This window comes from Cyprinodon tularosa, unplaced genomic scaffold, assembly GCF_016077235.1.
Source record: "Cyprinodon tularosa strain WSP-4 unplaced genomic scaffold, ASM1607723v1 ctg244, whole genome shotgun sequence".
NCBI lineage: Eukaryota > Metazoa > Chordata > Actinopteri > Cyprinodontiformes > Cyprinodontidae > Cyprinodon > Cyprinodon tularosa.
The window spans coordinates 558,257-570,831 of NW_024038906.1; the positions used below are offsets into that span (position 1 = coordinate 558,257).

General features: G+C 39.4%; 1 protein-coding gene across 1 annotated transcript in view; it reads right to left on the reverse strand.

Moving 5' to 3' along the window:
• Positions 1 to 7,209, reverse strand: part of cpsf1 (cleavage and polyadenylation specific factor 1) — a 28,255-nt gene extending 21,046 nt beyond the window's left edge. The window contains exons 1-9 of the mRNA XM_038287732.1: positions 7,049 to 7,209; positions 6,530 to 6,695; positions 6,423 to 6,450; positions 6,211 to 6,344; positions 6,050 to 6,130; positions 3,820 to 3,971; positions 3,593 to 3,739; positions 1,067 to 1,206; positions 864 to 974 (exon numbers count right to left, since the gene is read on the reverse strand). Of these exons, the coding sequence (XP_038143660.1) occupies positions 864 to 974; positions 1,067 to 1,206; positions 3,593 to 3,739; positions 3,820 to 3,971; positions 6,050 to 6,130; positions 6,211 to 6,344; positions 6,423 to 6,450; positions 6,530 to 6,673 (937 nt within the window). The 5' untranslated portion in view covers positions 6,674 to 6,695; positions 7,049 to 7,209. The remainder of the gene's footprint in view (positions 1 to 863; positions 975 to 1,066; positions 1,207 to 3,592; positions 3,740 to 3,819; positions 3,972 to 6,049; positions 6,131 to 6,210; positions 6,345 to 6,422; positions 6,451 to 6,529; positions 6,696 to 7,048) is intronic.
• Positions 7,210 to 12,575: the final 5,366 nt, after the last annotated feature.

Consider the following 12,575-nt stretch of genomic DNA (forward strand, 5'->3'; position numbering starts at 1 on the left):
GAGAGAACGGAGAGGAAGGAAGAGAGAACAGAGAGGAAGGAAGAACGGAGAGACAGGAAGGAAGGAAGTAAGAACAGACAGGAAGGAAGGAAGGAAGAACAGACAGGAAGGAAGGAAGGAAGAACAGACAGGAAGGAAGGAAGGAAGAACGGTCAGGAAGGAAGAAAGAACGGACAGGAAGGAAGGAAGGAAGGAAGGAAGGAAGAACGGACAGGAAGAACGGACAGGAAGAACGGACAGGAAGAACGGAAGAACGGACAGGAAGGAAGGAAGGAAGGAAGAACGGACAGGAAGGAAGGAAGGAAGGAAGAACGGACAGGAAGAACGGACAGGAAGGAAGGAAGGAACGACGGAGGAACGGACAGGAAGGAAGGTAGAACAGACTGGAAGAACAGACAGGAAGGAAGGTAGAACGGACAGGAAGAACAGACAGGAAGGAAGGTAGAATGGACAGGAAGAACGGACAGGAAGAGTGGACAGGAAGGAAGAGGGGAATGAAGGGAGAAAGAAAGGAAGGAAAGAAATAAATTGATTAAAAATTGAAAGTAATGATGTTAGCAGGCAACCAGTTTAATTTTACTATAAACAGCTGAGCTTTTACCACACAAAGAACCAGGGAATCTCATAATGTGTCCTTATGTTGCTAATATTTACTGTTTAAAAACCTTTTCTGTTATTTTCCCTCAGTTAATAACGATTAACATAATACTATACACATAATATACTTCCATTCAGAGAGAGCTAAAGGCTAACGCGCTAACATGAAGGCTTGATATTGAAGGTGAAATCCAAGAAGACGTTAACGACTTTGTCCAGCGTTACTCCCGTTATTAACAGACAGAGCTGGTTGGGTTTTTTCTTACGTAGAGGGAAGGATGTGGTCCCATTGGTCAGAGAGTTCAGGGAGACTCCATAAGGAGGGACGCTCTGGTTCAGATACAGCAGTGAATTCACAGCAAACACCACCACACCACCTGGGAAGACATGTGTTCACATCAGCAACTCAGTCTCTATGCCAGTTTCTATCTTCATATGATCCAGCTAGCCTGGTGAAGGCGAGGCTCACCGATGGGTTTGGGAACAGCCATGACCTGCGTGCAATCAAAAGGCAGATTGCTGAGAGACCAGATGACAGGATGAACCTTCTGCATGATGTTGAGGGAGATGGCCACGATGCTGCAGGTGTCCTGACGAACCGCCACGCGCCTGGAAGGAGGATTGCACATCAGAGGAAGTAGACAACTATGGAGGGAATTCTGTTCCATTATTGTTGGAGGTTTTAGAAACGGAAAGTTGAATAACAAGTGATCCGGAAAAGAAACCTCGAAAAATGGTTCAATAAAAAAAGGTTTTGAGAGTAACTTTGCACTTTACACACTTTTTTTCCCTACTTTTTTATTCAATAGATTTTTTTCCCCCCCAAAAAATATAACTTTAACATACACTATATTGCCAAAAGTATTTGCTCACCTGCCTTGACTCACATATGAGCTTAAGTGACATCCCGTTCCTAATCCATAGGGTTCAATATGACGTCGGTCCACCCTTTGCAGCTAGAACAGCTTCAACTCTTCTGGGAAGGCTGTCCACAAGGTTTAGGAGTGTGTTTATGGGAATTTTTGACCATTCTTCCAGAAGCGCATTTGTGAGGTCGCACACTGATGTTGGACGAGAAGGCCTGGCTCTCAGTCTCCGCTCTAATTCATCCCAAAGGTGTTCTATCGGGTTGAGGTCAGGACTCTGTGCAGGCCAGTCAAGTTCATCCACACCAGACTCTGTCATCCATGTCTTTATGGACCTTGCTTTGTGCACTGGTGCACAGTCATGTTGGAAGAGGAAGGGGCCAGCTCCAAACTGTTCCCACAAAGTTGGGAGCATGGAATTGTCCAAAATGTCTTGGTATGCTGAAGCATTCAGAGTTCCTTTCACTGGAACTAAGGGGCCAAGCCCAGCTCCTGAAAAACAACCTCACACCATAATCCCCCCTCCACCAAACTTTACACTTGGCACAATGCAGTCAGACAAGTACCGTTCTCCTGGCAACCGCCAAACCCAGACCCGTCCATCAGATTGCCAGATGGAGAAGCGCGATTCGTCACTCCAGAGAACGCGTCTCCACTGCTCTAGAGTCCAGTGGCGGCGTGCTTTACACCACCGCATCCGACGCTTTGCATTGCACTTGGTGATGTATGGCTTGGATGCAGCTGCTCGACCATGGAAACCCATTCCATGAAGCTCTCTGCGCACTGTTCTTGAGCTAATCTGAAGGCCACATGAAGTTTGGAGGTCTGTAGTGATTGACTCTGCAGAAAGTTGGCGACCTCTTCGCACTATGCGCGTCAGCATCCGCTGACCCCGCTCCGTCAGTTTACGTGGCCTACCACTTCGTGGCTGAGTTGCTGTCGTTCCCAAACACTTCCATTTTCTTATAATACAGCTGACAGTTGACTGTGGAATATTTAGGAGCGAGGAAATTTCACGACTGGATTTGTTGCACAGGTGGCATCCTATCACAGTTCCACGCTGGAATTCACTGAGCTCCTGAGAGCGACCCATTCTTTCACAAATGTTTGTAAAAACAGTCTGCATGCCTAGGTGCTTGAATTTATACACCTGTGGCCATGGAAGTGATTGGAACACCTGATTCCAATAATTTGGATGGGTGAGCAAATACTTTTGGCAATATAGTGCATTTAATTTTTTACTTTTTTAAAGATTTTTTTTTCTTCAAATTTCTGAATTGCATTCTTTTCAAATTGCATTTAACAGATCTGATTCTTACATTTAGTAAATTAATATTTAAAAAAATGTAAAACAATGTAAAAAAAGTTTACTTTGCAATTTTAATTTAGTAAGCTTTTTTTTTTTCAAAAAAATTTTTGTGTATTCTTTATTTTTGAAATACCGTATATATATATATATATATATATATATATATATATATATATATATATATATATATATATTTTTTATTTTTTTTTTTATTTTTTTTTGTGTTTTACAGATGTTTTTTTATTTCTACTTTCATATTGACTTTAATGAATTTTATACTTTTTCGATTTGCATTTTATAATTTATGAAATCAAATTATTTATATAATTACATTTCATGAATTGATATAAAAAAAATCTGATGCAGAAATGAAACTTTATACCTGAAAATAAATGTTTCCCCATATATATTTCTTTTATTTATTTGGATTTTGGTTTGGTTTTTGTATTTTCAAAAATAGCACACACATTTTATTGTTTTTTATACGTTATTATCAGATTTACTTTTAAGAATTAAGATCTTTTTTTTATTATTGTGTTTAACACATCACACTCTCTACTTCTGGAGGCAGACTTTGATGTTGATTGAAAAGTAAAGAGGTTTTTCTATTGGTCTGATTGTTTGTTTTGAGCTTCAAGCAAAGAGAATGTGACCTAATATGACCCAAAAAAAAATAAAAATAAAAACATTTCAAAATATTAAATCCCCCCCAAAAAGCATTCATAAGAAACATGTTCTTCTTTTCAGCAATAATGGAACAAACTTCCCTCCATAAAAAGCTTCTGTCCAAATTAGAAACGGCGTCTGATCACTGACTCACCCCGGCCACGTCTGGTTGGGCTCATAGAGAATCAGCAGCGTAGGCTCGTAGTAACCGTGAAGGAACTTCATGTCGACGATGTTCAGCAGCTTCTCGTCTAACTCGCGGACGTCGATGATGTAACTGGGCAGGAAGCTGGATTTGGGTCTGTTAAGGGTTTAAAAATAAAGGACATTATTATCATAACCCTGAGGAGCAACAGGGGAGGAACAGGAACTCAGTCCTACCCTTCCCCGACTCCGCCTTCCTGCTCATCGGTTAGCGTGTCCTTCCTGAACGGCAGCACCACCAGCTTGGTGCCGTAAACCAGCATGACGGCGCAGCGGTTCTCTGGATCGACCCGGACTATGGGGATGTGGACGTTCTGCACGAAGCCATCCTGGAGATGCAGAAAAACAGAAAAAATATAATCCCCTGAAACATTTAATACTTTACTTTAGGTTCTTGTTTAACTCCTGAAAACTAAAACAAGCTGCACACCATGAGGAATTTACACCACAGGTTGGCCAGCTCTTAAACAATAAGACTTCAGCTAAACCATGGTATTGGGTTATTGGAAACATGGGGGAAAAAAATGGATGGAGGATTAGGGCCACTAAAAAAAAAAGTTTTATTTCAGTATAATATGAGAAAATTCTCAGAATTCTGGATCTTAATGTAGATGGGCTCTATGAAGGAAGGAATGCAATCAGCTTCACTGACAAAGATGTGTAACATATTGGTGGAAGATGACAGAATTGGGCGACTTTTCACGTGCCCGAGGGGTCCCTCGTGATGCTATTTCATTAATGGAAGAGCAGAGGTGATTATAAACAAGAGAACTACTGTCTAAAACAGACATGGATATTGATTGATGCTAACAGGTTAGTTACCTGTCAGAATTCAGTCAGAATTCTGAGAAGAAAATGTTTTTAAATTTTATAATAAAATAAAATTTAAAAATCAATTAACTTTTTTTATTTTCAGTGGCCTTAATACTCAGTTAAGTCAGTTAAAGTCATGCTTTAGAGTTTTTACACTCCAGTTAATGATTAATCAATTACTAAATAAGTTTATTGTTTTTTCAATGAATTAATTAAGATTAATCCAATTAACTGTTTCAGCCCTAGTAAAAACACAAATATTGTATTTAAGTGGAAAAGTTTTAGTTTCACCTGGTTTAATTCTGAATGTTTTCACATTAATCAATAAATCAAAAAATTGATCAACAGATTAATCAATTAGCAAAACAATATTTGAGTTGTAGACATAAGGTAATTTCAGATGGAAATTGCTCCTAAATTCTTTTGGCTTAAGGCAGGGGTCTTTAACGTTTTCCAGGCCAAGGACCCCCAAACTGATGGCAAGATGGAGGGGGGGGGGGGACCCTTAATTATATATATTGTATGAAATTGTGTTATATCAAACTGGTTCTATAGTCACTCTATTACATATGGAGTAATGTAATGAAAGTAATTTCTCCCTGGGATTATTAAAGTATTTCTGAATCTGATTCCTGGTTGATGGGACAGGTGTTGTGAATGAAGCGGTGCCCAGCTTGAAAGAGCTCCTGTGTGTTGCTGAATGTGTGCATTGCTGACTGAAAGACATCTTCTGCCTCCATTTATCTGTTTACTACAGTGTGTTGAATTCATTTAAAGTTCATTTCCAGAAAACATTTAAATTAGAGGAAGAAAAAAAAAAGCAGGGTGGAATATAAAAAACAAATAGCCTAGTAAACTAGCCCCACCCACCAGCGGCCAAAATTATTTTGGCCTGCGAGTGGTCCAGCCTCAATCAATGCCCCAGGCCCTAGAACTGGTGGGCCAATCACAACGCAGAGATGTGTTTTGAATTTCTGGATGCAAAGCGGGCGGGGTTTTGAGGCTGTGACGACAAAGCTGTGCGACGGTGTAGAAAGCACAACAAGGAAGATGGCAACAACTATTGAACAGTTCTCGTTTGACTGAGCTTTGGAATCAGTTTTGGAAGGATTAGATTTGGGGCTTTTGTTGAAGCGTAACAGGAAGAGGCTCTACGCTCATTCATTTTTAAGACGGACATATTCAAAGTTTTACAGACAGGCTGTTTGTTTACACTCCCCCACCAGCTTTCTGTCATGCTTACTACGTCACAGTGAGTTGCGCTCATTGGTCAGAGCGTTGGACAATGGGTACAGACATGGTTTGAAAAACAACAGGTTGTTCTCATCAACAATCTTACGATGTCTCATTCATCGGGGCCAGACTAAATTACACATTTAATCTCCCATTTAGTCTGGTTTATCAGGCTATGAAAAAAGTCTAATCAACCAAAACCTCCAGTACCTCCTTGGACCTCTGTTGAAGACCTCCTGCTTAAGGGGTTAAAGTATAAATCAACATTAAATCAAAGGTGTTTGGCTTTACAGTTACAACCAACTTGTGTTTGTCCAACATTAAATCTGATCAGGTTTGTGGTCGCTGGCGGCGTACTTACTCTGAGTTCTGGCTCCTCAAAGTAATGCAGAGAGAGAGTCTTGAGGTCATGTGTCCCGGGGTCGTACTCCACTACAGCCAACTGGTGAGACAGCAGGGAGATCATCACTGAACCTGATCGCTCTGAGTTTGTTCCTAACATCCCATTTAGACAGGGGATACCTTTGCATCTTTAAAACTGAGGAGGAGCGCATCTCTGTTGGCGCCTATCAGCTGCACACTCGCCATGGACATGATGTTACCAAAGAGAGAGAAGGAGGCCACCTGCTCCAGCTTCTCCTTACGGGTTTTAGAATCTGCAACAGAGTCAATAAGTCTTAGTAATGTTTATGTTTTCATACAAACACAGATTGGTGTCAGATGCCTGGACATACCGGATGACTTTTCAGTTCTGGATGTGCTCTTCAGGAATAAAACAAAAGGCAATCACAGACATGTTACACAAAGACAAAAAATGGGTCAAACTAACAGCTGCTTTTACCTCAACATCATGGATGATCCTGTAGACGAAAAGCTGGGATGTTCCGGCGATGACCAGGTTTTTCTCCTTACTGGATATAAAGTTACAATAGACGGAGAACTCCACAGCAGTGGGGGTGTGGGCCTGCCTGTACACCGCATACATCCTCCCTGCTTCGCTTCTGCCTCTGATGGGAGACAGCAGACATGTCAACACCTCTGAGTTACTAACATTACTGCAGGACTCATTCAGGGAGCTACTTTAGGGAGCGTGTGCAAAGAAAATCAAATCACTGACACGCTTTAGGATAAAATACATAGTCAATTAAATGTTCGGGTTATGTTTACAATGTTTTAACAATTTAAACCTTAAATATGCCTGAAACATAAGTATAGCAATCATTAGGTTCAGGAAGTCATTGTACAGAGACGCCGGTTCCAACAGCTAGCTTCAGGCTCGTGCAGGTAGCTCAGCAGCTAGCATGTATTAGCGGTTGTTCGGGTTCTATAAAAACAATGGGAAGCAAATTTATTAACGTACCTATATCCGATAAGTTATCTAAGCTCGATGCTTTATTATATGTCTTTTCATACAAACGTAGTGAGTCATATTTCTGAGTTAAATGACTGTTAGCGCTCCAGCTAATTGCCAGGCAACCTGGCGGTTAGCTTTGTTGTGTTGCCCTCTGAGTTCTTGTTCTGTCAACAAATCAAAGGCACGCAGGCGTGTTGCTGCCCCCTACAGTTTAGGGTTTTAAAGACACCCGCCCGATCGCTGGCATTTAATAAAAACTGTATTTGATTTGGATGCCTTTTATGTACGGAAGAGGATCAGGGCAGCTGGAAAAAAAAGTTTACCGATTTTTTTTTACATTTTATTTCAGTTTAGTATAATCTCAGAACTCTGACTTTAATCTTAGAATTCTGCCTTTTCCCCCTCTGAATTCTGACTTTAATCGGAGAAATCTGACTTTATTTCAGAATTTGGACTTTAATCTTAGAATTTAGACTTTTTTTCTCTGAATTCTGACTTTAATCTCAGAATTCTGACTTTAACCTTAGAATTCTGCCTTTTTTTCCCTCTGAATTCTGACTTTAATCTCAGAATTCTGACTTTTTCTCTGAATTCTGACTTTAATCTGAGAAATCTGACTTTATTTCAGAATTTGGACTATAATCTCAGAAGTCTGACTTTTTTCAGAATTCTGACTTTAATCTTAGAAGTTAGACTTTGTTTTTCAAGAATTCTGACTTTAATCTCAGAATTCTAGCTTTAATCTTATAATTCTGACCATTTTTCTCTGAATTCTGACTTTAATATGAGAATTCTGTCATTTTTCTCAGAATTCTGACTTTAATCTGAGAATTCTGTCATTTTTCTCAGAATTCTGACTTTAATCTCAGAATTTTGGATCTTAATGTAGATGGGCACCATGAAGAAAGAGATGTGGAGCACTCAGCTTCACTGACAAAGATGTGAGTTGTTTGGGAGGGCCAGTGACACATTGGTGGAAAATGACGGAATTAGGCGACTTTTTACGTACCAGAGGGGTCCCTGGTGATGCTATTTCATTAAATGAAGAGAAGTAAGGTGATTAAAAAAAGAGAGCTAGTTTAGTCTCTAAAACAGACATGGCTGCGGCTTGATGTTAACATGTTTCTTAGCTGTCAGAATTCACTCAGAATTCTGTGATTAAAGTCAGAATTATGACTTTTACCCATATTAAATGGAAATAATATTTAAAAAAAATGTTTACTTTTTTTTTCAGTATCCCTAATCCTCTTCCGTATTTTATGCCAAAGTGTGTTTAGACATTAAAAGTATTAACATTTAAAGCAGAACTTAAATAACATGCTGCTGTCATTCTGCACATCTCTGTTGCTGCTATTTTCCCATATCCACTACCGTAAAAATGTCCACAGCTGTATGTTAATTATTTATTCTTCAGATGACGACTGCACAGTACATTTGTAAAAACACTGTACAGCACAGTATTTTGTTTTTTTCTTTAACTCTTACACTTATTCAGGTTTTTTTTTTTTTTTTACACTTTTTAACATTCTCTTTTGTTGTAATGCTTTGTGGCAGTATCACCCCAATTTACCCATTATGGGACAATAAAGTGTATTCTATTCTATTCTGTACTAAAAGCATTTAAAGGATGTGATTTAGCTGTTTGTTTCTGATGATTGTAATGTGCTTTTAATCTGAATGTAAGATAAATGTTTTTTAAACATCTGAACTAGGAAAAACAATTTTCTGATAATTTGATAGTTTATATATAAATATATATACCCAAGAATGTTTATTTATTTTAAGCAATATACGTCTCAAAATGTTTTCCTTGTTAACTACGTTTCCTTTTACATGCTTAAAAATAAAACCACAAAATTCTAATTACCGGTAGTGATATATATAATGAGGAAAATAAGTATTTGGACACGTTGCTATTTTGCAAGTTTTCCCACTTAGAAATCATGGAGGAGTCTGAAATTGCAAGCATAATTGTGTGTCCACTGTGAGAGACATAAACTTAAAAAAGAAATAAAAAAATCACTATTTATGATTTTCTAACAATTTATTTGTATGATAAAGCTGCAAATAAGAACACCTGAGAAAATCAATGTTGATATTTGGTACAGTAGCCTTTATTTGCAATTACAGAGTTCAAATGTTTCCTGCAGGGTTTGCACACCGTGCAGGAGGTATTTTGGCCCACTCCTCAAAACAGATCATCTTAAGATCAGTCAGGTTTCTGGGCTCTCACTGAGTTTGAGCTCCCTCTAAAGATTCTCTGTTGGATTTAGGTCTGGAGACTGGCTAAGTCACACCAGAACCTTAATATGCTTCTTTCAGAGCCACTCCTTTGTTATCCTGGCTGTGTTCTTTGGGTCATGTTGGAAGACCCAGACTCGACCCATCTTCAGTGCTCTAACAGGGAAGGAGGTTGTTCCCTTTGCAATACATGGCCTCGCTCATCCTCTCCTTAATACAGTGCAGTCGCCCTGTCCCATGTGCAGAAAAACAGCCCCAAAGCATGATGCTACCACCTCATGCTTCACAGTAGGGATGGTGTTCTTGGGATGGCACTCATCATCCTTCTTCCTCCAAACATGGTTAGTGGAATTATGACCAAAATTTCTATTTTGGTCTCATCTGACCTCATCTGGCAAAGTTAAGAAGGTCTTGACATGTGCTGGTTTAAGCAGGGGAGTGTTGACCTAGTGGTTAGTGCTCTAAGAAGGTTGCAAGTATCTAGTTTAATCCCCACAGCCTGCACTCTGAGTCCCTGAGCAAGACCCTTAACCCCACACTGCTCCCTGGGTGCCGCACAAAGTTAGCCCACTGCTCCTCAAAGCAATGGGTCAAATGCAAAGAATCAAGTTCTCCGGTGTGAGATCAATAAAGTTAAATTATTATTATTCCATGCCATGCATGACTACAAATTATGACGTCTTGTGTATTACCAACAGTAACCATGGAAACGGTGATCCCAGCTCTTTTCAGATCATTGACCAGCTCCTTCCATGTAGTTCAGGGCTGATTTCTCCACCAGGTGAGATCTTGCATGTAGCCCCAGTCTGAGGGAGATTGACAGTCATGTTTAGCTTCTTCCATTTTCTAATGATTGCTCCAACAGTGGACCTTTTCTTACAGAGTCGCTTGACACTTTCCCCGTAGCCCTTTCCAGCCTTGTGGAGGTGTACAGTTTATTCTCTAGTCTTTGGGCAGCTCTTTAGTCTTGGCCATGATGGTAGTTGGATTCTTACTGATTTTATGGGATGGACAGGTGTCTTTATGCAGCTCAAACAGATGCATCTAATTCAGGATAATAAATGGAGTGGAGGTGGACATTCTGAAAGCAGAATAACAGGTCTTTGAGGGTCCGAATTCTCGCTGATAGACAGGAGTTCAAATACCTATTTGCAGCTCTATCATACAAATATTTAGATCTCTTTTTTTTATTTTTCATATTGTCTCTCGCAGTGGACATGCACCTACGATGAAAATTTCAGGCCCCTCCTAGTGGGAGGGTGTTCAAATGCTTATGTTCCTCCCTGTATGTCTCACAATTTTTACCTTGTTAACCTTTTTTTTCTTTTTCATATTTAGAAATAAAACCACAAAAATCTATTTAGTGATATATACTAACAGCTCTCTAATCTAACCACCTGTTGCTTTGACTGAAGTCTTCTGAGGCTCATATTTAAAAGCTTTGCAGAGGAAATAACTGAATGTTCTGCCCACTCTTTATGCAAACTAAACTTAGCCTGACTGGATAAAAAGTTTTTGTGATTTTGAGTAGGCCAGTTATATTTATGAATGAACCGATAATAAAACCTTATGGAATGCTCATTGGCGCAGTGGGTAGCACTGCTGCCTTGCAGCAAGATGGTTCTGGGTTTGATTCCCAGCCCAGGGTCTTTCTGCATGGAATTTGCATGTTCTCCCTGAGCATCGTGGGTTCTCTCTGGGTACTCCGGCTTCCCACAGTCCAAAAACATTACTGTTAGGTTAACTGGCTTCTCTAGGTTCTCCTTAGGTGTGATTGCGTGTGTGAATGGTTGTTTGTCTCTATGTTGCCCTGCGATGGATTGCCGACCTGTCCAGGGTGTACCCCGCCTCTCGCTCGTAGACAGCTGGAGATAGGCACCACCCCCCTTCGCGACCCTGCTTGGGATTAAGTGTGCAAGAAAATGGGTGAAACCCTAGGTTGTAGCTAAGGGTGACTATGTGGTCACTGGTCTTTTCCGGCCTCCAACAAGTTATCTTCCAGGATTTATCCATATTTAGCCACTGATCTCTATTTATTCACTGGATTGCTGATTGCCCAAAAAAAGTGAAGCCACCGTCCGCCATGCTGGAAATCCCCACTCCCACAGAAACGCGCAGTAAAAATGTCTACATGTGTGGGATTTGGCTGCAAAAATAAGCAGTCTGCCGGCTGTAGGAAGTCGTTTCACAGGTAATTTCACTGTCAGTATGTGCAATTTTATTTTTCAAATTATCAGATTTTTGTTTTAAGTAAGAGCAAAATGCAAGATCTTAATTTGATGTTGCCTTTTTTTTTTTTACCAGTTTATGTAATTTTGCTTTTGTAGTAACTGAAGCTCTGTGGAGTTATTAAATTGGTTCATTTGTGTAGCTCTATTGTAAATCTGTGTTAGATTTAAAGGCAATGCACAGACACAGTATAAAAGTATTGTGGAAACATATTCTTCTTTAGCCTATTTGTGAGATAAAATATTTTGAGTGTGCCTTTCCTTTGCCTATATAGGGGTGATTGTTTAGAAGTCTTGTACCAGTCTGTATGCTGGAGTTAAGTAATGGAGTTAAGATGGGATGACAGAAAGCAGCTGCCTCCCTACATGCTGTGAACGGCAGACCTGTTCTGAGTGTTAAGTGGTTAAAATCTATGTCCTTGATGAATTGAAGTGTTTTTTCTCATTTAAGTGTGAGGAAGTTCTTTATGCAGGGGTGGGATAGTTCCAAGGGAGAGTGTGTGTGTGTGTGTGTATATACTGGCAGATGTTTATAAATGTATGTACTGAGCTTTGCCCAGTCAGAGTTCTATCTCTCCGCCTGAGGACGTCAAATAAATTTGAACCTTTTTTCTTGCAAGAAATGCCTCATGCACGCACCATTTGCAAATAAAATACTAAAGCATTTACATACATGTAGTTGTAATTCAATCTCTATGTAAAATCTTAAAATTATATGTAAGATGTAATTACCATAAACATTTAAACAATGCATGTATATTATACGTACATCATCCATTGAGTACATCTGTATTATTATGCTCCATTAACACATTAATTTAGCTGTGATGGATTTGTATAATATGTTATATTACATGATTTACAGACTTAATTGATGAAGTCTGACTATGACTATGCAATGTGATGTGCCTATTTTTTATTATAATCTACTTATGCTATGAAACAGCAAATGTGTGTCAAAGTGACTTAGACAGACTTTATCATTTTATATACACAGTGTATGCCAAAAATACATTTTGTTCAGTACAGCTCTCAAGACACTTTTTCATTTTATAAATTGCAGC